The sequence below is a fragment of the Astyanax mexicanus genome, chromosome 25 (assembly GCF_023375975.1).
Source record: "Astyanax mexicanus isolate ESR-SI-001 chromosome 25, AstMex3_surface, whole genome shotgun sequence".
NCBI classification, from domain to species: Eukaryota; Metazoa; Chordata; class Actinopteri; order Characiformes; family Acestrorhamphidae; genus Astyanax; species Astyanax mexicanus.
In genome coordinates this window covers 11,249,615-11,277,411 of record NC_064432.1, presented here as the reverse complement: position 1 = coordinate 11,277,411, position 27,797 = coordinate 11,249,615, and the positions used below count along the sequence as shown (strand labels likewise).

Here is a 27,797-nt window from a genome sequence, read left to right as displayed (position 1 = left end):
CTCATTGTTCACCAAATATATCTCCTGTTTTCTTGTTTTGCAGGTCAAAGACTGGATGATCCGCAAACCATTCCATGGCAAAGGAGGTCATGTTGTCGTAAGAGTCCTTGATCACAAGACTGCAACACAAGTGGCTACGTTTGCTCTCACATTGGAAGAGGAGATGGTAAGTTAACAAAGATCACCCATTTTTAACTGCCTCACAAATTTGACAAAAGTGCTTTGTGTTATGAACTAAATATATTAACCTCTTTTTACCATTTCTACAGTGGTTTGACACCTACTACACAGAGGTTCGGCCAACAACAAAGGCGAAAAGGAAAAAGACTAATGAAGGTGAAGATGATGATAAAGAGCCAGAGAGATTCTTCATCTCATCCACCGGCAACTCCATCTACAATGCCTCCAATGACTTGGAAAGACTGCACAAAAAGTATGTAATTCAGGAAAACTTCCCTTCAGTACACTTGCACTTCATAAAGTATAAATGCAGTGTGTGTAAAATAATATTAATGACAACGTTGTTATTTTCTTGAAGGTACAACTTGCCGAAGGTAAACAGTCAGAAGGCACGTCGGGTATTTGAGACTGCAACAAAACACATGAATGATGCTCAGAGGTCCATGGTGGCAGACTACCTGACACACAGTTCGTCCACTGCAGAGAGGCGTAACAACAGGATGCAGCTGGACAGTAATGTTGTGGAAGCAAGTTTACTTCTGCAAAGCGTCGCCACAAGTGATTCAGAGTGAGTATTATTTGATTCCTCCATTTTGGTATGGTCAAAACTTGTTACATATGTTATATATGTTGTCTATATTATGTATGTACACTAATAGTAATCAAACTATTTTTTTCTTTCTTCTGCTTTCAGTGGAGAGGGAGGAAGGCAGCATGCTGGTGGTAGATGCTTAAAGATGGACGAGCAACAAGCCTACGACTTGCTTCTCCAGGCCTACCCTGTAACACTGGATTCTGCACCTCCTAAGCGCTCAGAACGGGTGTTAGTAGCTAAGGAGCACGACCGTCATTGTTACGACCGCTGGCGTGGTGATCAAAAACAACTCAGAGTGCAGCATGTCCTAGGTGAGGTATTTTTAAAGTAACTATTCCATATGAATGATTCTAACAAGCTTTTCCAATTTTTTGAGATTTCTCATTGCATTGACTAAATCAATTTTTTTTAATTTGCAGATCATTTTGGCAGACGGCAACCAAGCGAATCCAGGGTGCGTAGCTGGATAGAGAAGCAGGGATGGACTGCTAATGTTCCAGATGCTGCCCTGGTGGTGAAGGCATGGAAGCCCTCTGGGAGAGTGGACACTGCCATGGAGAGCCACAGCATGCAGAAGTACATAAAGAAGCAGAAGTGGAAAGGACTGGTTGCTGTTCCTGTGGAAGGCAAGGGCAGGGGTGTTGTAGCCACCAGGGCTTTTCAGATTGGGGAGGTCGTCTGCGATTACCATGGGAAAGTAGTCAGTAGAAAAGTAGGTATTGAGACCCACAAATCCACAATTGGCATGGAAAGTGGATATATGTTCTTTTATACAGATAAAAATGATCAAAATAAGTGCGTTGATGCCCATTTAGAAGAGTGTGAGTGTCATCCTGGGAAGCAAACAATTGGCCGGTTAATCAATCACTCTTCAAAAAGAGCCAACGTTAGACCTAGACTTTACAGCTTAGATGACAGAGATGTCATTCTTTTCATAGCCCAAAAAGGAATCAAAGTCAATGAAGAAATTCTATATAACTATGGGGCGTGTAAAAAATCCTTTGCTGGGGAGGGTTTGGACCTAGATTGGCTATAAACCTCTGCCTGAGTCAGTCTTCTGCAGCTGTATATATTGTAAACAGTGAAAATACAAATCACCACAGTTTTGTTATTTTTATATTTATAAATAAAGTGATTGTTTTTTAAATGGATTGTGTCTGTGTTAATCTGGGTCTGGGTTAATCTGTGAATATGAAATATCATGCCCATTAAACCAAATATATTAGATTACTGTATCTTATTTTCAGAGGTGGAAAGTAACAAATTACATTTACTCACGTTACTGTAATTGAGTAGATTTTATGAGTAATTTGTCATTTTTAAAGTAGTTTTTAAAATAGGTAATTTTACTTTTACTCAACTACATTTTGACACAAGTAATTTACTTCGCTACATTGGAAAACTCCCCGTTAATGAGTAAAAAATAAAATGCTGGGAAAAACTGAACTAAAAACAAAAATTGGCATAAAAATGATTAAATAAAATGAAAATAGCCTTGTTAATCATATTTCAGTCCGGCAACATAAAAACAAACAAACAGATAAATCGCTCCATCCGGAAAGCTTGTGGTTGGATAACAAGTATAAACATATACCAGTCAGACCCTCTATTGGTTTGTATTTAATGCATGACCTGCACGTCACGTCAAACTCCAGAAGTGCGCCAGTGAGAAAGTTGGTTTAGCGAGGGGCTTCAGAATGGTTAGATGCAAAAACAACTCTTTTCGGAAGTTCGTTTGGAGAGCGCGTGTGAGCTAATATAAACCAAAGCCCACCCTATAGTGTCATAGAACAGCATTTGTGGAATTACTTTTAATTAAAAATAATCCTTTTTTTCTGTATTCTGTTTATTATTTGTTACATCCAAGTAAAGGTAACTTTACAACCTAAACATTTTACTCCATATTACATTTACTGTGGTTAGAAAAGAATGTGTGAATTGTCTGAATTATATACATATATGACAAAAACTAATCAGTTATCACCTAATATTTAAAATAATAATACATATATAAATATACAATACAAATAATATAACAGATTTGGTTATTATTATTATTATTATTATTATTATTATGTATTGGCATGTCAAATCTGTTGTGTATTTACATTTTCTCCACTCTTAAAAAAAAAAAACTTCTTACGATGGTGTCCTTTTATAAAAAAGGAGTGTAACTTTACATTTCATAGAGATTTTTGGCAGAAGGTAATATAAACGTTAGATGTCAGGACAAACAAATATATGCACTAACTGTTTTATATACTAACTGAATTATATACATGCTATATGGTTTTGCATGCCTGTTCAGAGATTCTGGCAGATGATATGTGAAGACTTATCTACCTGGTTTAATTGCAATATCCCAGCTTCACCCAAACTATGCATTTTAGGTGATGTAAGTGAACTAAACATGGAAACAAATATATTGCACATAGTTCTCACTGTCTTATGCATCGCTAAGAAAACTATCCTCATGAAGTGGAAATCAAAAAATGATTTATGCATAAATCACTATAGAAATTTACTTTTAGACCACATTAGTCTGGAAAGAATGTCTGCAACCTCAAAAAACCAATTGGCTACATTTGAATCTCTCTGGTTCCCACTGATCAGCTCCATCACATGATGGGGGTGGGCGGCTGTAGTCGTGTCTCCTGGTGCGTCCGGCAGGTGGCTGGGGGGGGGATCGGGGGATTCGGGTGTCTGATGGCTCTTGGACTGGGGACGGTGGCTGCCGCTTGGTGATTTCTGTGTGCGGGTCCTGGTTGTTGGTGGGGGGGGGCCTGGATGTATGCTCTTGTGGTCTTGGGGTGTGGGTCTGGGGGGCCCATGGTGGTGGGTGCTGGCCCTGTCCGGTTGGCTGGGTTCCCCTGTGGCGGTCGGGGTGCGGAGTCCGGGGCCCTGGTGCCCGTGGGCGTCTGTCGCCTGTTTGGGTCCCTCCCTGTGCTGGGGAGGGTCTATGCCTCTCTTGGGCGCGCCGTCGTGGGGGGTGGTGGTTTGGTCCGTGTTGGGGTGTCTGGTTGGCATTCCGGGATTCTGGGTGCCCTCCCTGTGGGGAGGTAGGGGCGCTCAGGTGGGGGAGCGGCAGTCTCCCACTTAAGACCGGTTGGTCCTGGGCTCAGGACCACTGTGTGTGTATGAGAAAGAGTGGGATGTTGAGTGTAAATGTGTCTGTGTGTGTGTGTGTGTGTGTGTGCGTGTGTGTGTGTGTAATATCTGTTGTCTTTTGTATGTGAGTGGGGTGTGTATTTATGTTGTATTGCAGTGTGGGGATGGGGGCGCTGTCTTGCAGAGCGGCGGTGTCCTGGGGCCGTAGCCGCTCTACACCCTGGACTTGCCTTCCCTGTACTGCGGTTGGGTGTATGGAACTGGGTGCCTAGTGAGCCAGCAGTAGTTGGCTCTCTTCCTCCGGGGGGTAGTCCTCTGCCCCTCGGTCCTTTCCTGGCCCTTCCCCGACTCCTACTCAGTCTAACATCGCATCACACATACAAACTCATCATACAGCTTACACACATCATATTACACATAGGGTTTTGGGGGGCAGGTGCTCCCTGCTCCTCAATTTTATTTTCGCATTTTAGACATTGAGGGCCTTTGGGGGGGCAGTGTGGTTGGGTACTGTTATTCAGTTCTCATATTACAGCTGTCCCTCCAATTTTAATAGCACTGTAGCTTTCATTCATTCTTCTCATTATACACATTCATATCACTGCAACATGCTGGGTGGGGGGAGGAGGGGGGTCAGGTCTTCTCACACCCTGGTTTCGTGCACCCTGCCTGGGGTGTGGGTCGGGTGGTTGTTCGGGGCCGGGCTGGCTGCTTCCCTAGGTTGCCGCTGGCTCGGTACTGGTGCCCGCATGCCCGCATTAGGTGTTTATGTATGTTCTGTGTGTGTGACTGGTGTGCGTGACTGGTGTGTGTGACTGGTCTGTGAGTGAATGTGCACGTGTGCGACGGGTGTATGTGTGACGGATGTGTGTGTGACGGGTGTGTGAATGTGCATGTGTGCGTGAACAGTTGGTCCTGGGTTTGGGGCTGACTGAGCATGGATACCTGTGGGACATGGTTGCGTAGGGCGGGTTTTTGCCCTCCCTACCGCTCCACGCTGCTCTCCGCCGATCGTCACTGCCGTTCCTGGGGGGGTGGGCGTCCGTGGGTCCATGGGTGCGTGGCCGGATGCCCTAATGTGGTCTCTGGCCCGCCCCCTTGGTGGCCGTGGCCTGGGGGTGGCTTGGGCCCCCTTGGCGTGGGGGGGGGGGCCTGCCGGGTGTCGGGCTGTTCCCGGGTGCTTGGGATCTCGGGGGCCGCATGCTCGGCTCGTGCAGGGGGTGCTGGCCTGCCGGGGGGGTGGGCTGCTCGCTTCCTTTGGCTCTCTGGACTCTTGCTCTTTGCCATGGGGGCTTCGTCTGGAGTCTCCCCCGTCCTCATCTGGGGTGTGCACATGGTTACCATCGGGATGTGTGGCCGCGGGTCTTCTGGGCTCCTAATGGGCTGTGGATGGTCTGGGTCCACTGGGCTCTTCCCTATCTGCCTCTGGATCGCAGGGGCATGGTGGCGGTTTCTTGCCTCCATTGTGGTAGGCATTTCATGACATAATCCGTAACACATGACATATTTTTGCAAAAAACTATAGAATAGAAGTAACTGTGCGTGTGTGTGTAAGTATTTATGTGTATGTATTAATATGTATGTATATTTATGTATGTGTGTATATGTATAAGCATATGTATAGTTAGATATGTGAGTATGTGTATATATGTATGTTTGTTTATTTTATGTTTATTTTATTATTATTTTTTTTTGTTTGTTTGTTTGTTTGTTTTTTGTTTAGTTTTTTTTTTTTTTCTTTCTTTTCTTTTTCTTCTTCTTGTACCCCCCTCCTGTACCTCACACTCCGATCCTTCCAACCCTGAACTCCCACAACTATATCCACACAAAATATATATATATATATATATATATAAATAATAATAATAATAATAATAATAATAATAATAAATAAATAAATAAATAAATAAATAAATAAAAATAAAGTATTAATTGTCCTCCGAAGAGGGGGGGTGGTGGTTGGGCCAAAAAAAAGAAAAAAAAAAAAAAAGATGTCAGGACATGTGGTCTTACTGCAAACTACAAATGAACAGAAGTCAAGTTAGAGCAGTGTTTCTCAACCCTGTTCATACATATTCTACTGCATATTCCCACTCTTATGCATATTCTAGAGCTTTATCTGCATTAAAGACAGTTTAAAGTGCCTAAAATAAGTGTTGGTGTGATGTATCTAATACACTGCTGGAAATACATTATGATTGATTTAGGCTCCATTAGGGGTTAAGGGATTTGAACAGGTAAATTCAAATGATAATTTGGGGGAAATACGTAAAGTATTCAGTAATGTCTACTTTGTCTGAGTTGTATGCTATAATATATATATATAAGTAATATAATACAGGAAATTGACAAATCCTGCACCTAACAGCTGGGGTTATGCATAGGGCTCAGCCAGGATCTACTACTCACTCAACTAACAACAATAGCAAAACCACCACAATCTGATACTGGCTCGACAAGAATCCAGAAGCACAGCCTAACACTATGTTCATGGTCCATTGCCTCAACTGCCAAGTAACAGACCTACCAAAAAATAACCTATGAACAAACAGAATCCCTCCTTAATCTAAGCTCACTTCCTTTAACTATGGCAACAACACATTTACCTAAGCACAATCACACACAATAAATCACATTATAAGTTGCGTGAGCAGAACACAGCAACCACTACCATCTGATACTGGCTCGACAAGAATCCAGAAGCATAGCGAACTATGTTCATGGTCCGTGCCTCAACTGCCAAGTACTCAGACGTCTACAAAAACTCATGAGACAAATTATTACAAGAGCAGGACCACACCAATCCCCTTCATCCAAACTCTAACACAAACTTCAGTGCAAGCTCTTCTCAGGGGTCATCAGGCAGGCACCTTCCTTCGTCAGTGTTTCGCTGAATTAGGCCCACGACACCTCCAGAAGGCTCAACAGTGAAGTCTGGCGTCCCAGACCCACCCCCCTCCAAGCCTGCTGTAGAAGCACAAACTCATTCCCTTCCCCACGTAGCCTCAGCCCTTCTGAACCACAACCACTGACTAGATCTTTCAGCTACATCTAACAACTCCAACACAAACTTCAGTGCAAGCTCTTCTCAGGGGTCATCAGGTAGGCACCTTCCTTCGTCAGTGTTTCGCTGAATTAGGCCCACGACACCTCCAGAAGGCTCAACAGTGAAGTCTGGCGTCCCAGACCCACCCCCCTCCAAGCTTGCTGTAGAAGCACAAACTCACTCCCTTCCCCACACAGCCTCAGCCCTTCTGAACCACAACCACTGACTAGATCTTTCAGCTACATCTGACAACTCCTTCACTACAGTCCTTAGCACACGACCTCTAATTCCGAATTCAGACAGCAGTCTTGTGGCAGACTTCGCAACAAAGCCTCTAGTACCTACCTCCACTGGTCTAATATACGCTTGCCACCCACGCTGTCTCACCTCAGCCACCAAGTCTGTATACTTCAGCCTTTTCCTTTCATAAGCTCCATCTACCTCGTCTTCAAACGGAACAGTCAGCTCTATAAAATACACTATCCGCTTACTTTCAGAGTACAACACTACATCCGGCCTCAAGGTTGTAACCAGAATGCACTCTGGGATCTGCAGTTTACTACCTACATCCACTAATAACTTCCAATCTCGTGCATTGGCCCACTTACCCGCAGTTTTCAAGCACTGTGCTGTTTCTCCAGTATGCTGCCCCTCACGCACAAACGTGATTACCCTACTGCAACCTACCACGGGCATGTTATTAACTTCTAACCGTTTCTTATCAAGTGCACCTGCAAGAGATCTAAGTACCTGATTATGCCTCCATGTGTAGCGCCCCTGGGATAGACTCACCTTACATGCCGACAAAATGTGCTTCAGCGTGCCACTTCCTGCACATAGCTTACAACTTGGATCCTCACCCACCCACTGAGCAAGGTTTTGTGGCGTTGGCAGAACATCATATGTAGCTCCAAAAAGAAACTTTATACGGCCTGTATCCAATCCCCATAACTCTCGCCAGGTGATTCTCCGCTTCTCTACACTTTCCCATCTCATCCACTGCCCCTGTTTACTCTGCCCTGCTGCTTTTGCCCTCCTTGCTTCCTCCTCCTGCTCACGAATAAACCCTGTAACCATACGCCTTTTCTCAGGTGATGTGGCCTTGCCGAATGCTTTCCAAGAATCACCTAAACCTAATCCTGCCCTCCCATTTTGCACCTGCCCCACAACATCCCTGTGCTCCAGTGCCCTCCTTGCGGCTTGAGTAGCTTCTCGAGCATTCCACTTTCTCCCAGACCTAGTCACTGGTGCTGTTGCTTTAACCAGTCCGTCTTTTGACCCTAACAACTGCATTTCACGTCCTACCTCAGCACATTTGAACTCCTCAACCAAGCTCGTCAACGGCAGTTCCAGCATCCCTCTCCCACACCACGCAACACTACTAAGGCAACGCGGCACCCCCAACCATGTCCTTATAGCCTTGCTCATAACCCTTTCTAACCTCTCAACCTCAGAAATCGGAATATCAGAAACTGTAAGTGGCCACCTTAGACGAGGCAACAAACCAAACTGCAGACACCACAATTTTAATTTACCTGGCAGAAAAGACTTATCAATTCTATTAATGGCCTCCACCATTTCTGTCCTCAACCCTTCCACCTGCTCTTTATCATTCAGTGCTGCAGTATACCACCTACCTAAACTCTTAACTGACTTTTCCAATATAGATGGTATGACTTCTCCCTCCATCATAAACCTTTCTTGTATCAATTTCCCTTTAACGATTGATACACTCCTAGACTTGCTCGGTTTAACTTTCATCCTAGCCAGCCTAAGATTATCATTTAACTTCCCTAGCAGTCGCCGGGTACATGGCACCGTGGTCGTTAATGTTGTCATATCGTCCATAAACGCCCTAACTGGTGGGAGCCGGGTGCCATCATGCAGCCTCTCCCCGCCTACGACCCACTTAGAAGCCCTAATAATCACCTCCATTGCCATCGTAAATGCTAGCGGTGAAATTGTACAACCTGCCATTATACCTATTTCCAGTCGTTGCCAAGATGTGACACACTCCCCTACACTAAAGCAAAACTGTATGTCTTCAAAATAGGCTTTAACTAACCTTGAAATCTCTTCTGGAACCCTAAAAAAATTGAATGCCTTCCACAACAATGCATGCGGTACCGAACCAAAAGCATTAGCCAGATCTAAAAACACCACATGTAGATCCTTTTTCTCGGCTCTTGCTGTTTGAATCTGATGCCAAATCATACTATTATGCTCTATGCAACCAGAAAAACCTGCAATTCCTGCCTTTTGTACAGACGTATCAATTAAATTATTTCTTTTCAGGTACGTTGCTAGTCTACGTGCAACCACACTAAAGAAGATCTTACCCTCCACATTCAACAAGCTTATGGGACGGAACTGATCAATAGCCACAGAATCCTTTTCTTTTGGGATAAGAACACCACCTGCTCTGCGCCACTCCTTTGGAATAATCCCCTTCTTCCACACTATAGCCATTAGTTTCCATAGAAACTTCAAAACATCTGGTGCACTTTTATATAATCTATATGGAACCCCATTTGGCCCTGGGGCAGAACCTGCCTTTGCAGCCTTCACCACCTCCTGAACCTCACTCCACCTAGGGGGGTTACCATCCATCTTCCACTCTATATCACCTAACGGCGGCATGTCTGCTGGTAGGTCCAGGTCGCTAGACCTTTCCTTCTCTGTGTAAACACTCTTAAAATGCTCCTCCAACTCCCTTTTTCCGACCTTTAGATTTCCTGATTTCTCCTTACTAAACAGACTCTTAACAAACCTAAATGGATCTCTAAAGAACTCTATCCTAGCACGCTCCTTCTTCTTCCTCCTTTTCCTCATAGCCTCTGCTCTCCGCAATTTTACCAACTTACTTCTCAACTCCTCCTGCAATAACTCAATGCCCTCTCTTTCTGCCTCATTACCCTTCTTCCACTTCTTTGACCTTAACCTTGATTCCTTAACCAGTTTTTCTATTTCTACCTGCCGCCTTGATTTAACTACATCTTGACACTTTACGTTCCTCTGCACAACACCAAATCTTGCCATTCCATAATCATAAATGACTTTACCTAGCCTGTTCAATTTACTCTCTGCTGTTCCCTTCAAACCCTCAAGCATACCTTTCAAATCATCATTAATACTCCTCCATGCCATCTTGTCTCCTGTGCCTGGCCATTTAACTTTGGATCTTTGACCGATTCCTTTTTCCCTACCCATCTGCTTTCCCTTAGCCTTTGACCTATCAACACCTCCTTCATCCTCCACTCCTTCTGTGCTTAAGTTAGCCTCCCTAGTATCAAAGGTATTGATATCCTGCGGACTGTGGCACGTAACCTGCCGCTGGACTTCAGCCGACTGACTCAAACAATTCTGTTCAAAGTATTGTTCAATGAGGGGCCCCTGCACTCCTTCACTCAAGCACCTCATCTTTCCTTAGTGTATCCTCAGCCCTCTCACTGATGTGACCTTGCTCCACCCACACACACAGGTCAGCAACTCCTTTCCACTTACCATCCCACCTGCCTCTATGCTTAACCCACTTCTCGTAGTCATGTCCGTTCCAGAGTCCATAACCATGTTATCCACCTGTGAGTCATCTTCCACCCCTGCTCTCGCTGACTCCTGGGGTATTGCTTTTTTCTTTCTCAATGTAGCTTGCTTGGTTGCACACACATGGTTAACCATGGTGGCTGCTACCATGGATTGCCAGCCCATGGCAGCACCGTTAGGGTCTATTCCCTCTTGTCAGCTGTCTTTCCATGCTGTCACAGGGTCTTTCCTCTGTTGTCTTCACAGCAGTCACTAGCTTAACTAGATATCAAGTAATATAATACAGGAAATTGACAAATCCTGCACCTAACAGCTGGGGTTATGCATAGGGCTCAGCCAGGATCTACTACTCACTCAACTAACAACAATAGCAAAACCACCACAATCTGATACTGGCTCGACAAGAATCCAGAAGCACTGGAAAAAAGAGGTTTGTATGTTATCATTGCACATTCTGGGAAAGGGGTAATAGTGTGTTACACCTTTATCATCATCTAGCATAGAAAATAAATATTTAGTTCACATTTTATTTTTTTGTTTTGCCATGAATCTGACTGTAGATGGGTGGAGTGAGTCTCTGATAATTCTCTTGAGGGAAGTTTTATCCCTGTAATTCTCTCTGCCATATTTATAACTCTCTGCCTGTGTGGCGTTGCCATACCAGACTGTGATACTTGTGGTGAGGATACTGTCCATCAGTCCCCTATAGGCCTGAGTAAGAGGACTGTGTTTCAGGCCTGCTTTCCTGAGCAGCCTGATAAAATACAGCCTTTTCTGGGCTTTTATCAGATGTAACCTGCAATTCCCTGGAATCTGTAGCTGTTAACGCATTCACTTTGATGACAAGAGGCTATGGAGTTGGAGAGTTCTTCCTGAAGTCCAGTATTATTTCTTTGGTTTTGTCTGTGTTTAGGATAAGGGGTCAATTAACACAGACCATATGGTAGTGAAATCAATGATAGGTTCAGGGCTCATGTACATGCCTTATTTATTGACAATCACAACAATGGGCATTATTATAGTACAATAACTGGTCAGTCATGGAACCATTATGGTCATGGTCCAATGGGGGAGGGGTGTCATAGTGATAATGAGTAGTGATAATGGATCCATGTACTTACTTATTTTTCAGGGATTAATATATTAAACTGATGTAACAGATGTAATAGATTGAAAGAACAAATCTAAGGTTTTAAAGAGATACTAATCATGTTTTGCAAGGAAATAAAATATTTTATTTGCATTACCTTAATAAATGATTGAGCTCAATTTCTGAGCCTGGTCTGCAATAAATGGAGCTAATTTAAACTCAGATCTTTTAGCAGATAAACATTCCACAGTAATCAAACACTGATGTTCTACAAACAACTATTCTAGGCTTTGTGGAGATAAAGCATTTGTGCTGGTTAAGTCTTGTGTTAGACTTTTACAGGGGTCAATATTTACAATTTTAAAGGCATGACACATGGTTATGGTAATACTACTTTATCCGCTGCTGTTCAGGATACAGGTAAATTACTGATACTGTAAAAGGGAAAATGTCTTCAAATTCTTTTTAATGTTTTAATATTTAGAGTAGCTTCAGGGGATTCCGTTCACAAGCTGAGAACTGCATTTCACCTTTAGGCACCTGAAACCTGATATCCACAAATGAAACTTTATCTAGAAATAGTTTGATGAGGTTCATGATCCTACTGTCAAAAATAAGCGTACAATAATTTTATATATTTATTAAAATAGGCCTGAAATTTCAAATCCACAGATTAAACCTTAGGTAGACACAGACACAATCCATTATAAACTATCACTTTATTTATAAATATAAAAAGAACAAAACTGTGGTGATTTGTATTTTGACTATTTACAATATATACAGTCGCAGAAGACTGACTCAAGCAGAGGTTTATATCTCTTTTCACTACCAAATGGTCTGTGTTCTCAGCTTGTGAATGGACCTTAATGGTGCTATGACTGGCCAGTTGAACTATGTTAATGGCCTGTACATGAGGTGTGAATCTACTATTGTTTCCCTGAAGCCAAGTTAGTTTAACCATATGGTCTGTGTTCTCAGCTTATGAATGCAAAACTACAGTAAATACTAACCCTAACCTAACCATAACAAACTGTTACAAACGGTATCATTGGCAGTTATTGAAGAGTTGCAGGTCTGTTAATCCCAGATCACACAATATTTACTGTACATGAGCCCTAAATCCATTATTGTTTTCCTGGAAGCCACGTTTGACTCAGAATAATAAACTACAGTAAATACTAACTTAATCCTAACACTAAAAATTAACATCAACAAACTGTATCGTTGGCAGTCATTGAAGGGTTGCTGGTCTGTTAATCCCAGATATACAGGTATGATGTGTGATCTGGGATTGACAGACCTGCAACCCTTCAATTACTGCCAAAGCTACAGTTTATTGAGGTTAAGTTTTTTAAGGGTCAGGTACTTTAAAATACTTAAAACTCAACTAAACATTTGGTATCACTATTTTCTTTCACAATATCACATATAGAAAATGTATATATAGAACTGTATCCTGCTCTGTTTAGGTTTAAAGTCATTGTTTAATGAGGAAGTGCCATGGTCCTGTGGGGGCGGGTCATTATTAAATCCTTCATCCAATGAGGAGACACCGTGGTCAAGTGGGGGCGGGTTGTTATGTTCACGGTATCATATAAGCTTCAGCTAACAACTTCCCAAACCACTGCTGCTCCTTGTCTTGCCAAGGCCAGTGACCTTCTGACCTTCTCTAAACTTCTATCTGAAGCTGTACCTGTGATTGAGATGGCTTCTTCTGCTGATTCTAATGCTTCTCCTGAGTAAGTACAAGCTTGTTTTTGATTTCTTATATTAAAGCATATGGTCAGTCTAACTTGGCTAGGGAAAACAATGCTCTATTTTAGGGGTAGGGTTATGTTAGGATTAGGGTTAAGTATCCACCGTAGTTTTCCATTCACAAGCTGAGAACACTATTTTGTTGCTATTATGTTCTTTTTAGTGTTAGGATAAGGTTAGGGTTAGTATTTACTGTAGTTTATTATTCCCAGTCAAATGTGGCTTTATGGAAAACAATGGTGGATTAAGGTCTCATGTACAGGCAATTAACATAGCAAAATTATGAGCATTCCCATAGCTTAATAACTGGACAGTCATGGCACCATTAAGGTCATGGTCCAATGGGGGAGGGGTGTTGAAGTGATGATGAGTAGCGATAATGGGTCCATTTACATACTCAGTGATTTGAATTTTTTTGTAAAGGTATGATGTGTGGGATTAACTAAGGTTAACATTTAGTGGGAATTATGAATATTGCTGTGCTTCTAAATTTATTGTTTTTTTATTGTTATTTTTACTTAAGAATGTTCATAATTTATAGTCATCTTAATTCTTACAGGATGTCACGCAACAGGACCCATCTCATGTGTCCTTTTTGCAAGACAACTCACTACAGTCTCCCTGAGCACCTCAGGAAATGCATGAATGGTCGCCCACCTGCAGAGCAGAAGAGCGTTCTTGAAGAGGCCAAGAAGAATGCTCATAGGCTGCTTAAAGAAGGGCGTCGCATTGAATACGGCATCATCAGGAGAATTCTGGACAGCGATGATCCGGAAGAAAAGTATGGAAGCAGTCGCTCTTTCTAATGATCTAAAATGTGCGTTTCCTTTTACAAAGAAGACCATTTAACAAATCAATGTGTTTTCTTTTTTTTAGTTTGATTCAGGAGTTGGAGACGCGAGGAATTGTTGTTTATAACATCCCTCCACACCACCCAGATTCAGCTGCCTCTGCAGCCCCTTCTGCAGCACCTTCTGCAGGGCCAGATGAATCAGATTTTCCTCCTATCAAACCTGAACTAGACAGCTCTGGGGAATACTTCCAAGAGTGAGTTTTCAATATGCCTCCTTATATATCTTCCTGCCTCCCATCAGATAAGTTGTATGCATGACATGTAATGCATAAACACCAGTACATACATACATTACAAATTATTTACATTACAATATATTTTGTATTTCAGGTCCACGTCTGCAACACAAAAGACTTCCTTGAGGGAGAAAATGGCCTCAGCAGGCTTATATTTTAAGCATTCCACAGCACATCCACTGCTGAAAAGTTTTGCTCACTACTTGGAAGTGGACTTGGAAAATGACAATTTCACACAGGAGGTAAGAACATGAAGAATTCAGCTAGAGCATTATACAGACACCTTAACTAGTATTAGTTGATGACTGTTTAAATTAATAATATGCTTTCTTGTGTTTTAGGTGGAGAATGTGGCAAGGTTCATGTATTTTATGGACCCCAAACAGCCAAGCCTCCTGTTTGTCCATCAGACGGAACGGACCAGGGAGTATTTTAATACTCTCTCTGAAGTTGGCCTCAGTAAGCAGACTGTGCATAACTACATCAAGAGCGTTAAACGGTAAGCAGTGTGTGAAATGATCTTTCCATTGATAGCAGCTGACCAATTTGAAATCGAGCCTAATTTAATGTCTATGACTTTCTCCACAGGTTCTTGAAGTTCCACATCAGCAGCACAGACATGGAGTTGACAGACCTGCAACTCTATAATGACTGCCAACTCTACACTGTGTTGTTATCAGATATCCAGGCTGCAATAACAAAGCAGTTCAACAAGGAGGCGACAAGAAAAGAGTGAGCATTTTTCATTTAATATCGATTCAAATTGAATTCATATTATTGTTTTAAAAAAATAGCATTTCCAAATTTATCATGAACTATCTTTAATTGTTTATTTTTTTATTTCACAGGTTTCCCATTCTCACGGAAGGGAGCCTCCAACCAAAGGACTGCTGGGCTGTGTTAGAGGCGGCAAACAAAGATTTCCTTGCCGTGATTGCAAAGCTGACTGGACCCAGACATGTACGTGGCCACCAGCTGACCCTGCCGGAGTCGCAGCTTGTCCTCTACTATCTCGAGGCAGTTTTGATTTTGCGTCACCTACAGCGGCCTGGTGTTGTGGAGCACATGACTGTAAGTGTTATCACTAGCAATATGCACGTGTCAAATTATTATTATTTACTTGTTTCAATTCTGCATAAACTCATTGTTCACCAAATATATAATATAACCAAAATATATAACACCAAATATATAAATACCTGTTTTCTTGTTTTGCAGGTCAAAGACTGGATGATCCGCAAACCATTCCATGGCAAAGGGGGTCATGTTGTCGTGAGAGTCCTTGATCACAAGACTGCAACACAAGTGGCTACCTTTGCTCTCACATTGGAAGAGGAGATGGTAAGTTAACAAAGATCACCCATTTTTAACTGCCTCACAAATTTGACAAAAGTGCTTTGTGTTATGAACTAAATATATTTACCTCTTTTTACCATTTCTACAGTGGTTTGACACCTACTACACAGAGGTTCGGCCAACAACAAAGGCGAAAAGGAAAAAGACTAATGAAGGTGAAGATGATGATAAAGAGTCAGAGAGATTCTTCATCTCATCCACCGGCAACCCCATCTACAATGCCTCCAATGACTTGGAAAGGCTGCACAAAAAGTATGTAATTCAGGAAAACTTCCCTTCAGTACAATTGCACTTCATAAAGTATAAATGCCGTGTGTGTAAAATAATATTAATGACAACGTTGTTATTTTCTTGAAGGTACAACTTGCCGAAGGTAAACAGTCAGATGGCACGTCGGGTATTTGAAACTGCAACAAAACACATGCCTGATGCCCAGAGGTCCATGGTGGCAGACTACCTGATGCACAGTTCGTCCACTGCAGAGAGGCGTAACAACAGGATGCAGGTGGACAGTAATGTTGTGGAAGCAAGTTTACTTCTGCAAAGCGTCGCCACAAGTGATTCAGAGTGAGTATTAATTGATTCCTCCATTGTGGCATGGTTTAAACTTATATATGTTATATATGTTGTCTATATTATGTACGTACACCGATACTAATCAAACTCTTTTTTTCTTTCTTCTGCTTTCAGTGGAGAGGAAGGAAGGCAGCATGCTGGTGGTAGATGCTTAAAGATGGACGAGCAACAAGCCTACGACTTGCTTCTCCAGTCCTACCCTGTTACACTGGATTCTGCACCTCCTAAGCGCTCAGAACGGGTGTCAGTGGCTAAGGAGCACGACCGTCATTGCTACGACCGCTGGCGTGGTGATCAAAAACAACTCAGAGTGCAGCATGTCCTAGGTGAGGTATTTTTAAAGTAACTATTCCATATGAATGATTCTAACAAGCTTTTCCAATTTTTTGAGATTTCTCATAGCATTGACTAAATCAATTTTTTTTAATTTGCAGATCATTTTGGCAGACGGCAACCAAGCGAATCCAGGGTGCGTAGCTGGATAGAGAAGCAGGGATGGACTGCTAATGTTCCAGATGCTGCCCTGGTGGTGAAGGCATGGAAACCCTCTGGGAGAGTGGACACTGCCATGGAGAGCCACAGCATGCAGAAGTGCATAATGAAGCAGGGGAGTGCTGGGGAGGGTTTGGACCTAGATTGGATATAAACCTCTGCCTGAGTCAGTCTTCTGCAATTGTATATATTGTAAACAGTGAAAATACAAATCACCACAGTTTTGTTATTTTTATATTTATAAATAAAGTGATTGTTTTTTAAATGGATTGTGTCTGTGTCTGCCTAAGGGTTAATCTGTGAATATGAAATATCATGCCCATTACTGTATCTTATTTTCTATTTCAAGACAATAAAATAGTAATAATTTGAACAACAACAAACTAAAACAAACAAAAACATTGCTTACATTAACTAACAACAGCAATCGACATAAGCAGCAGAAATAAAAATGTAAGTAATCAACGTGAGACTTGTTGCAAAAACTGTTCTAAACTGTTTTAATTATCTAAATATTTGAAGGTAATTTTTTCAAGAACACCAGATTACACGCTCTTTATTTTCAAGAATTGTGTTTTTTGGTTCAGGTTCTGGTGACACTGATTTAACTCCATACTGAATCAGGAGAGGTAGAAGAAGAGGCACTAATGAGGTAATTGGATTCAGGTGAGAGTCATTAGACTGTTTCCAGGTTGGGTAAGTGTCTGTTACACTTAGGCTGTATTCGGAATGGCGTACTACTATACTGCGTACTGCATACTGCACTAGTATGTACTGCATACTACACACTGCCCAGTATGTAGTATTCGGTACTGCAACACTTTTGATTGTAGTACCCTACATGGCCCCATGACACACCAATCAGTGCTCTGTAGTGCTCTGAATTCCTTAGAGTGAGTTGTAAACAGAAAGAACGTGAAAAATGTCCTACCTTTTCATTATTAAAACTAATGAGATCTGCATACTGTCCAGAACAGCAATTGCTGCTTTTATTTTAGAGTTTAGCAGCTAACCCAATTCTAACAACCAATTAGCAGCAGCCCCCACAACCCAAGTATGTTCCAGTTATATTTAAATATGTTTTTCTATTTATTTTAGTAGATTACTATTTTCATCTATGTAAGTACCAACAAGAAGAAAACATTTAAACAAACTCTCATTCATATTTACACAATCTCAACACAAATCAAACAATTTTACTAATTTGTATTCAAATAATTCCCTTATTTAAAAGAAAAATATGTATTTAAACACAGGGAATTATTTATTAAATCAACAGAATGATTTATTAAACAAAGGTAATTATTTATTAAATAAAGAGAACGATTTATTAAAACTGAGGGAATTTTTTATTAAAGTAACAGAATCATTTATTAAAACTGAGGGAATCATTTATTAAAATAACAGAATAATTTATTAAAACTGAGGGAATAATTTACTGCATCAAGGAAAGTAATGGCTCACCGCTGCCGAGACCCTCCGCTGTCCCCACCCGCGGAGAACGCGCGGCAGCGGAGGGTCCCGGCGGCGGACAGCGCTCGGCCGCGGCAGTGGAGGGGGCTCGACAGCGGTGAGCCAATACTTTCCAAAATAATTCCCTTAATTTAAAAAATATATTTATTTATAAAATTTAAAAATCTCTCGCACTCGCCTCCATCTTGTTTTTTTCTGAAACGAGCTGGAGAAGCCAGTCGCAATGCATGTTGGGATGCAGTACACCGCGAAGATAGCTCCCCATGCACACTGCGGAATCGGAGCGGAGTAGTACACCATCCGGGTACCTGTAGTGCACTACAGATCCTCAGTTTGGTCGCATACTGCTTATCTAATTAAACAGCCAGTAAAGCAGTAATATAATTTATAGTTAGATATAATTTATAGTTAGATAAACTGTATGCTCAGTAAAACTATATTTATGACCCTATGTGTATCATGTTATACATATAAAAACATATATTATTTATAATATATATATACAATTTTAATTAATTCATTTATTTACTTATTTATTTTAACTTAGGGACTGATGAGGAAACTGAATCCCTCATAAGGCTGCGGTCAGACAGGGCTGCCAGAGTCACTGGTCAGAGATGCGGCCTAAAATGCGGCTGGGAGTAAACAGGATTTTATTGGAATATCTGAATTTTTTGCTGTGTGTGATAGTAATGTTCTGAAACGTGCTGAAAGTGAGCGTTGTGATTGGCTCAGTTCAACGGTAGTCAACATCCTATCTAAAAGGGATCAGCTGTCCCATTTCCCCAATTACAGCTCCTTCCCTCCATTCCTCCTCCTCCTCTCCTCTCCTCTCCTCGATTCCTCCACCTTCTTCCGGGGTAGGAGAGGAGGAGTAGGAAAGGAGGAGTAGGAGAGGAGGAGTAGCAAAAGTTTCTGGACGCAGCCTTAGCCTGAGAGAATTTACTGATTTACCACAGAAGATACAAGATTCCTACATGTGTCCCAGGTTTCATATGGGTAACAAAAAACACTGATAAAAGTGGAAAGACAGAAAACCTATATAATTAAAATTTTTATTTATAACAAAATAGCATAAAAATAGTTAGTAGACAAACACTCTACCAAACAGCATTTATAATTTATTTTCTTTAGTAAAAAATCAAAGCAGCCAATCAGATTCCTCAAAGGGTCTAACGCCCTGATAATCTGCAGGTGGATGGAGAACTTCAAGCCAAATCGCATCTAAATGCAGTGTATGAGCACCATAATGGATTCGAGGAGGGTTAAACACACTTTTATATGTGTCTTGACAGAAATGGTGGACTGAATAAATGTATAAAATAGTGCTAATTAGCCTAGCGGCTAACACAACTCGCTAAAGCTAAGCTAACCTTATAAAATGTAATATAAGTGGTTAAGCTAAGCTAAACCTATACAATGTAATACAAGGTTTAAGGTTTTAATTTGCCATTTTTGTACAGACCACAGTCTAGACACATTGGAATTCATGTGCAGGGCTCTCTGAGTCAACATTTAAAAAGATAAAACATTATAAACGTAAAAATAAACAAAAACAAAACAATTATACCAAGACCTAATAAATAAATAACCAAGAAGATTTTTAACTACAAGTACCGAGTTGTATCCTGTAATATATATATATATATATATATATATGTATATATATATATATATATATATATATATATATATATATAAATATTGCACATTCTGGGAAAGGGGAAATAGTCATCTAGCATAGAAAATAAATATTTAGTTCACATTTTAAGTTTTTGTTTTGCCATGAATCTGACAGTAGATGGTGCAGTGTTTATGTCTGAGCAGAGAGTGAGCTGGGTGGAGTGAGTCTCTGATGATTCTCTCTGTCCATAGAGGGAAGTTGTATCCCTGTAATTCTCTCTGCCATATTTATAACTCTCTGTCTGTGTGGTGTTGCCATACCAGACCGTAATACCTGTGGTGAGGATACTGTCTATCGGTCCCCTATAGGCCTGAGTGAGAGGACGGTGTTTCAGGCCTGCTTTCCTGAGCAGCCTGATAAAATACAGCCTTTTCTGGGCTTTTTCAGATGTAACCTGCTTCCTGAAATCAAGTATTATTTATTTGGTTTTGTCTGTGTTTAGGATAAGGGGTCAATTAACACATACCATATGGTAGTGAAATCAATGATGGGTTCAGGGCTCATGTACAGGCCTTATTTATTGACAATCACAACAATAGGCATTATCATAAGTTAATAACTGGTCAGTCATGGAACCATTATGGTCATGGTCCAATGGGGGAGGGGTGTCATAGTGATAATGAGTAGTGATAATGGATCCATGTACTTACTTATTTTTCAGGGATTAATATATTAAACTGATGTAACAGATGTAATAGATTGAAAGAACAAATCTAAGGTTTTAAAGAGAAACTAAACATGTTATGCAATGAAATAAAATATTTTTATTTGCATTAACTTACTAACTGATTGAGCTCAATTTCTGAGCCTGGTCTATAATAAGCATTCCACAGTAATCAAACACTGATGTTCTACAAACAACATTCTAGGCTTTGTGGAGATGCAGCATTGTGCTGGTTAAGTCTTGTGTTAGACTTTTACAGGGGTCAATATTTACCATGTTAAAGGCATGACACATGGTTATGGTAATACTACTTTATCAGCTGCTGTTCATGATGCAGGTAAATTACTGATGTTGTAAAAGGGAAGACCAATGTCTTCACAAATTCTTTTTAATGTTTTAATATTTAGAGTAGCTTCAGGGGATTCCGTTCACAAGCTGAAAACTGCATTTCACCTTTAGGCACCTGAAACCTGATATCCACACATGAAACTTTATCTAGAAATAGTTTGATGAGGTTCATGATCCTACTGTCAAAAATAAGCGTACAATAATGTAATATATTTATTTAAATGGGCCTGAAATTTAGCATCCACAGATTAAACCATAGGTAGACTCAGACGCAATCCATTATAAACTACTTTACACTTTATTTATAAATATAAAAATATCAAAATTGTGGTGATTTGTATTTTCACTATTTACAATATATACAGTCGAAGAAGACTCAGGCAGAGGTTTATATCTCTTTTTGCTACCAAATGGTCTGTGTTCTCAGCTTGTGAATGGACCTTAATGGTGCTATGACTGGGCAGTTTTAAACTGTTAATGGCCTGTACATGAGGTGTGAATCTACTATTGTTTCCCTGAAGCCAAGTTAGTTTAACCATATGGTCTGTGTTCTCAGCTTATGAATGCAAAACTACAGTAAATACTAACCCTAACCTAACCATAACAAACTGCTACAAACGGTATCATTGGCAGTTATTGAAGTGTTGCAGGTCTGTTAATCCCAGATCACACAATATTTACTGTACATGAGCCCTACATGCATTATTGTTTTCCCTGAAGCCACATATGACTCAGAATAATAAACTACAGTAAATACTAACCCTAACCTAATCCTAACACTAAAAACTAAAATCAGCAAACTGTATCATTGGCAGTCATTAAATGGTTGCAGGTCTGGTAATCCCAGATATGAAGGTATGATGAGTGATCTGGGATTGACAGATCTGCAACCCTTCAATGACTGCCAATGCTACAGTTTGTTGAGGTTAAGTTTTTTAATGGTCAGGTACATTTAAAATACTTAAAACTCAACTAAACATTTGGTATCACTATAATCTTTCACAATATCACATAGAAAATGTATATATAGAACTGTATCCTGCTCTGTTTAGGTTTAGAGTCATTGTTCAATGAGGAAGTAACATGGTCCAGTGGGGGCGGGTCATTATTAAATCCTTCATCCAATGAGGAGTTACCGTGCTCAAGTGGGGGCGGGTTGTTATGTTCACGGTATCATATAAGCTTCAGCTAACAGCTTCCCAAACTACTGCTGCTCCTTGTCTTGCCAAGGCCAGTGACCTTCCTGACCTTCTCTAAACTTCTACCTGAAATTCTACCTGTGATTGAGATGGCTTCTTCTGCTGATTCTAATGCTTCTCCTGAGTAAGTACAAGTTTGTTTTTGATTTGTTGTATTAAACCATATGGTCAGTCTCACTTGACTTTAGGTAAAACAATGCTCTATTTTAGGGGTAGGGTTACGTTAGGATTAGGGTTTAGTATCCACTGTAGTTTTCCATTCATAAGCTGAGAACACTATTTTGGTACTATTACGTTCTTTTTAGTGTTAGGATAAGGTTAGGGTTAGTATTTACTGTAGTTTATTATTCCCAATCAAACGTGACTTTATGGAAAACAATGGTGGATTAAGGGCTCATGTACAGGCAATTAACATAGCAAAATTATGGGGATTACCATAGCTCAATAACTGGACAGTCATGGCACATTTAAGGTCATGGTCCAATGGGGGAGGGGTGTTGAAGTGATAATGAGTAGCAATAATGGGTCCATTTACGTACTGATTTGATTTTTTTTGTAAAGGTATGATGTGTGGGATTAACTAAGGTTAACATTTAGTGGGAATTATGAATATTGCTGTGCTTCTAAATTTATTGTTTTTTTATTGTTATTTTTACTTAAGAATGTTCATCATTTATAATCATCTTATTTCTTACAGGATGTCACGCAACAGGACCCATCTCATGTGTCCTTTTTGCAAGACGACTCACTACAGTCTCCCTGAGCACCTCAGGAAATGCATGAATGGTCGCCCACCTGCAGAGCAGAGGAGCGTTCTTGAAGAGGCCAAGAAGAATGCTCATAGGCTGCTTAAAGAAGGGCGTCGCATTGAATACGGCATCATCAGGAGAATTCTGGACAGCGATGACCCAGAAGAAAAGTATGGAAGCAGTCGCCCTTTCTAATGATCTAAAATGTGTGTTTCCTTTTACAAAGAAGACCATTTAACAAATCAATGTTTTTTCTTTTTTTTAGTTTGATTCAGGAGTTGGAGAAGCGAGGAATTGTTGTTTATAACATCCCTCCACGCCTCCCAGATTCAGCTGCCTCTGCAGCCCCTTCTGCAGCACCTTCTGCAGAGCCAGATGAATCAGATTTTCCTCCTATCAAACCTGAACCAGACAGCTCTGGGGAATACTTCCAAGAGTGAGTTTTCAATATGCCTCCTTATATATCTTCCTGCCTCCCATCAGATAAGTTGTATGCATGACATGTAATGCATAAACACCAGTACATACATACATTACAAATTATTTACATTACAATATATTTTGTATTTCAGGTCCACGTCTGCAACACAGAAGACTTCCTTGAGGGAGAAAATGGCCTCAGCAGGCTTATATTTTAAGCATTCCACAGCACATCCACTGCTGAAAAGTTTTGCTCACTACTTGGAAGTGGATTTGGAAAATGACAATTTCACACAGGAGGTAAGAACATGAAGAATTCAGCTAGAGCATTATATAGACACCTTAACTAGTATTAGTTGATGACTGTTTAAATTAATAATATGCTTTTATGTGTTTTAGGTGGAGAATGTGGCAAGGTTCATGTATTTTATGGACCCCAAACAGCCAAGCCTCCTGTTTGTCTGTCAGACGGAACGGACCAGGGAGTATTTTAATACTCTCTCTGAAGTTGGCCTCAGCAAGCAGACTGTGCATAACTACATCAAGAGCGTTAAACGGTAAGCAGTGTGTGAAATTATCTTTCCGTTGATAGCAGCTGACCAATTTGACATCGAGCCTAATTTAATGTCTATGACTTTCTCCACAGGTTCTTGAAGTTCCACATCAGCAGCACAGACATGGAGTTGACAGACCTGCAACTCTACAATGACTGCCAACTCTACACTGTGTTGTTGTCAGAGATCCAGGCTGCAATAACAAAGCAGTTCAACAAGGAGGCGACAAGTAAAGAGTAAGCATTTTTTATTTAATATTGATTCAAATTGAATTCGTATTATTATTAAATAAATTAGCATGTCCAAATTTATCATGAACTATCATTAATTTATTTATTTTTTAATTTCACAGGTTTCCCATTCTCACGGAAGGGAGCCTCCGACCAAAGGACTGCTGGGCTGTGTTAGAGGCGGCAAACAAAGATTTTCTTGCAGTGATTGCAAAGCTGACTGGACCCAGACATGTACGTGGCCACCATCTCACCCTGCCGGAGTCGCAGCTTGTCCTCTACTATCTCGAGGCAGTTTTGATTTTGCGTCACCTACAGCGGCCTGGTGTTGTGGAGCACATGACTGTAAGTGTTATCACTAGCAATGTGCACGTGTCAAATTATTATTATTTACTTGTTTCAATTCTGCATAAACTCATCGTTCACCAAATATATCTCCTGTTTTCTTGTTTTGCAGGTCAAAGACTGGATGATCCGCAAACCATTCCATGGCAAAGGAGGTCATGTTGTCGTGAGAGTCCTTGATCACAAGACGGCAACACAAGTGGCTACCTTTGCTCTCACATTGGAAGAGGAGATGGTAAGTTAACAAAGATCACCCATTTTTAACTGCCTCACTAATTTGACAAAAGTGCTTTGTGTTATGAACTAAATATATTTACCTCTTTTTACCATTTCTACAGTGGTTTGACACCTACTACACAGAGGTTCGGCCAACGACGAAGGCGAAGAGGAAAAAGGCTAATGAAGGTGAAGATGATGATAAAGAGCCAGAGAGATTCTTCATCTCATCCACCGGCAACCCCATCTACAATGCCTCCAATGACTTGGAAAGGCTGCACAAAAAGTATGTAATCCAGGAAAACTTCCCTTCAGTACACTTGCATTTCATAAAGTATAAATGCCGTGTGTGTAAAATAACATTAATGACAACGTTGTTATTTTCTTGAAGGTACAACTTGCCGAAGGTAAACAGTCAGATGGCACGTCGGATATTTGAGACTGCAACAAAGCACATGTCTGATACCCAGAGAGGCGTAACAACAGGATGCAGGTGGACAGTAATGTTGTGGAAGCAAGTTTACTTCTGCAAAGCGTCGCCACAAGTGATTCAGAGTGAGTATTATTTGATTCCTCCATTGTGGTATGGTCAAAACCTATATATGTTATATATGTTGTCTATATTATGTACGTACACCGATACTAATCAAACTATTTTTTTCTTTCTTCTGCTTTCAGTGGAGAGGAAGGAAGGCAGCATCCTGGTGGTAGATGCTTAAAGATGGACGAGCAACAAGCCTACGACTTGCTTCTCCAGTCCTACCCTGTAACACTGGATTCTGCACCTCCTAAGCGCTCAGAACGGGTGTCAGTGGCTAAGGAGCACGACCGTCATTGTTACGACCGCTGGCGTGGTGACCAAAAACAACTCAGAGTGCAGCATGTCCTAGGTGAGGTATTTTTAAAGTAACTATTCCATATGAATGATTCTAACAAGCTTTTCCAATTTTTTGAGATTTCTCATAGCATTGACTAAATCAATTTTTTTAATTTGCAGATCATTTTGGCAGACGGCAACCAAGCGAATCCAGGGTGCGTAGCTGGATAGAGAAGCAGGGATGGACTGCTAATGTTCCAGATGCTGCCCTGGTGGTGAAGGCATGGAAACCCTCTGGGAGAGTGGACACTGCCATGGAGAGCCACAGCATGCAGGAGTACATAAAGAAGCAGAAGTGGAAAGGACTGGTTGCTGTTCCTGAGGAAGGAAAGGGCAGGGGTGTTGTAGCCACCAGGGCTTTTCAGATTGGGGAGGTCATCTGCGATTACCATGGGAAAGTAGTCAGTAGAAAAGTGGGTATTGAGACCCACAAATCCACAATTGGCATGGAAAGTGGATATATGTTCTTTTATACAGATAAAAATGATCAAAATAAGTGCGTTGATGCCCATTTAGAAGAGTGTGAGTGTCATCCTGGGAAGCAAACAAATGGCCGGTTAATCAATCACTCTTCAAAAAGAGCCAACGTTAGACCTAGACTTTACAGTTTAGATGACAGAGATGTCATTCTTTTCATAGCCCAAAAAGGAATCAAAGTCAATGAAGAAATTCTATATAACTATGGGGCGTGTAAAAAATCCTTTGCTGGGGAGGGTTTGGACCTAGATTGGCTATAAACCTCTGCCTGAGTCAGTCTTCTGCAATTGTATATATTGTAAACAGTGAAAATACAAATCACCACAGTTTTGTTATTTTTATATTTATAAATAAAGTGATTGTTTTTTAAATGGATTGTGTCTGTGTTAATCTGGGTCTGGGTTAATCTGTGAATATGAAATATCATGCCCATTACTGTATCTTATTTTCAGAGGTGGAAAGTAACAAATTACATTTACTCACGTTACTGTAATTGAGTAGATTTTATGAGTAATTTGTCATTTTTAAAGTAGTTTTTAAAATAGGTAATTTTACTTTTACTCAACTACATTTTGACACAAGTAATTTACTTCGCTACATTGGAAAACTCCCAGTTAATGAGTAAAAAATAAAATGCTGGGAAAAAACTGAACTGAAAACAAAAATTGGCATAAAAAATGATTAAATAAAATGAAAATAGCCTTGTTAATCATATTTCAGTCCGGCAACATAAAAACAAGCAAACAGATAAATCGCTCCATCCGGAAAGCTTGTGGTTGGATAACAAGTATAAACATATACCAGTCAGACCCTCTATTGGTTTGTATTTAATGCATGACCTGCACGTCACGTCAAACTCCAGAAGTGCGCCAGTGAGAAAGTTGGTTTAGCGAGGGGCTTCAGAATGGTTAGATGCAAAAACAACTCTTTTCGGAAGTTCGTTTGGAGAGCGCGTGTGAGCTAATATAAACCAAAGCCCACCCTATAGTGTCATAGAACAGCATTTGTGGAATTACTTTTAATTAAAAATAATCCTTTTTTTCTGTATTCTGTTTATTATTTGTTACATCCAAGTAAAGGTAACTTTACAACCTAAACATTTTACTCCATATTACATTTACTGTGGTTAGAAAAGAATGTGTGAATTGTCTGAATTATATACATATATGACAAAAACTAATCAGTTATCACCTAATATTTAAAATAATAATACATATATAAATATACAATACAAATAATATAACAGATTTGGTTATTATTATTATTATTATTATTATGTATTGGCATGTCAAATCTGTTGTGTATTTACATTTTCTCCACTCTTTAAAAAAAAAAACTTCTTACGATGGTGTCCTTTTATAAAAAAGGAGTGTAACTTTACATTTCATAGAGATTTTTGGCAGAAGGTAATATAAACGTTAGATGTCAGGACAAACAAATATATGCACTAACTGTTCGGGCAATCATATTGAGAATTATATACATGCTATATGGTTTTGCATGCCTGTTCAGAGATTCTGGCAGATGATATGTGAAGACTTATCTACCTGGTTTAATTGCAATATCCCAGCTTCACCCAAACTATGCATTTTAGGTGATGTAAGTGAACTAAACATGGAAACAAATATATTGCACATAGTTCTCACTGTCTTATGCATCGCTAAGAAAACTATCCTCATGAAGTGGAAATCAAAAAATGATTTATGCATAAATCACTATAGAAATTTA

The 27,797-nt window shown here is 40.4% G+C and overlaps 1 protein-coding gene across 1 annotated transcript; it reads left to right on the top strand.

Annotated features, from left to right (window-relative positions):
* Positions 1-274: 274 nt before the first annotated feature.
* LOC125787724 (uncharacterized) lies at positions 275-26,387 on the top strand. Its single transcript, XM_049472374.1, has 4 exons — positions 275-433; positions 16,123-16,332; positions 16,456-16,667; positions 25,713-26,387. The coding sequence occupies exons 2-4, from the start codon at positions 16,151-16,153 to the stop codon at positions 26,327-26,329; spliced, it is 1,011 nt and encodes a 336-aa protein (XP_049328331.1). The 5' UTR covers positions 275-433; positions 16,123-16,150; the 3' UTR covers positions 26,330-26,387.
* Positions 26,388-27,797: the final 1,410 nt, after the last annotated feature.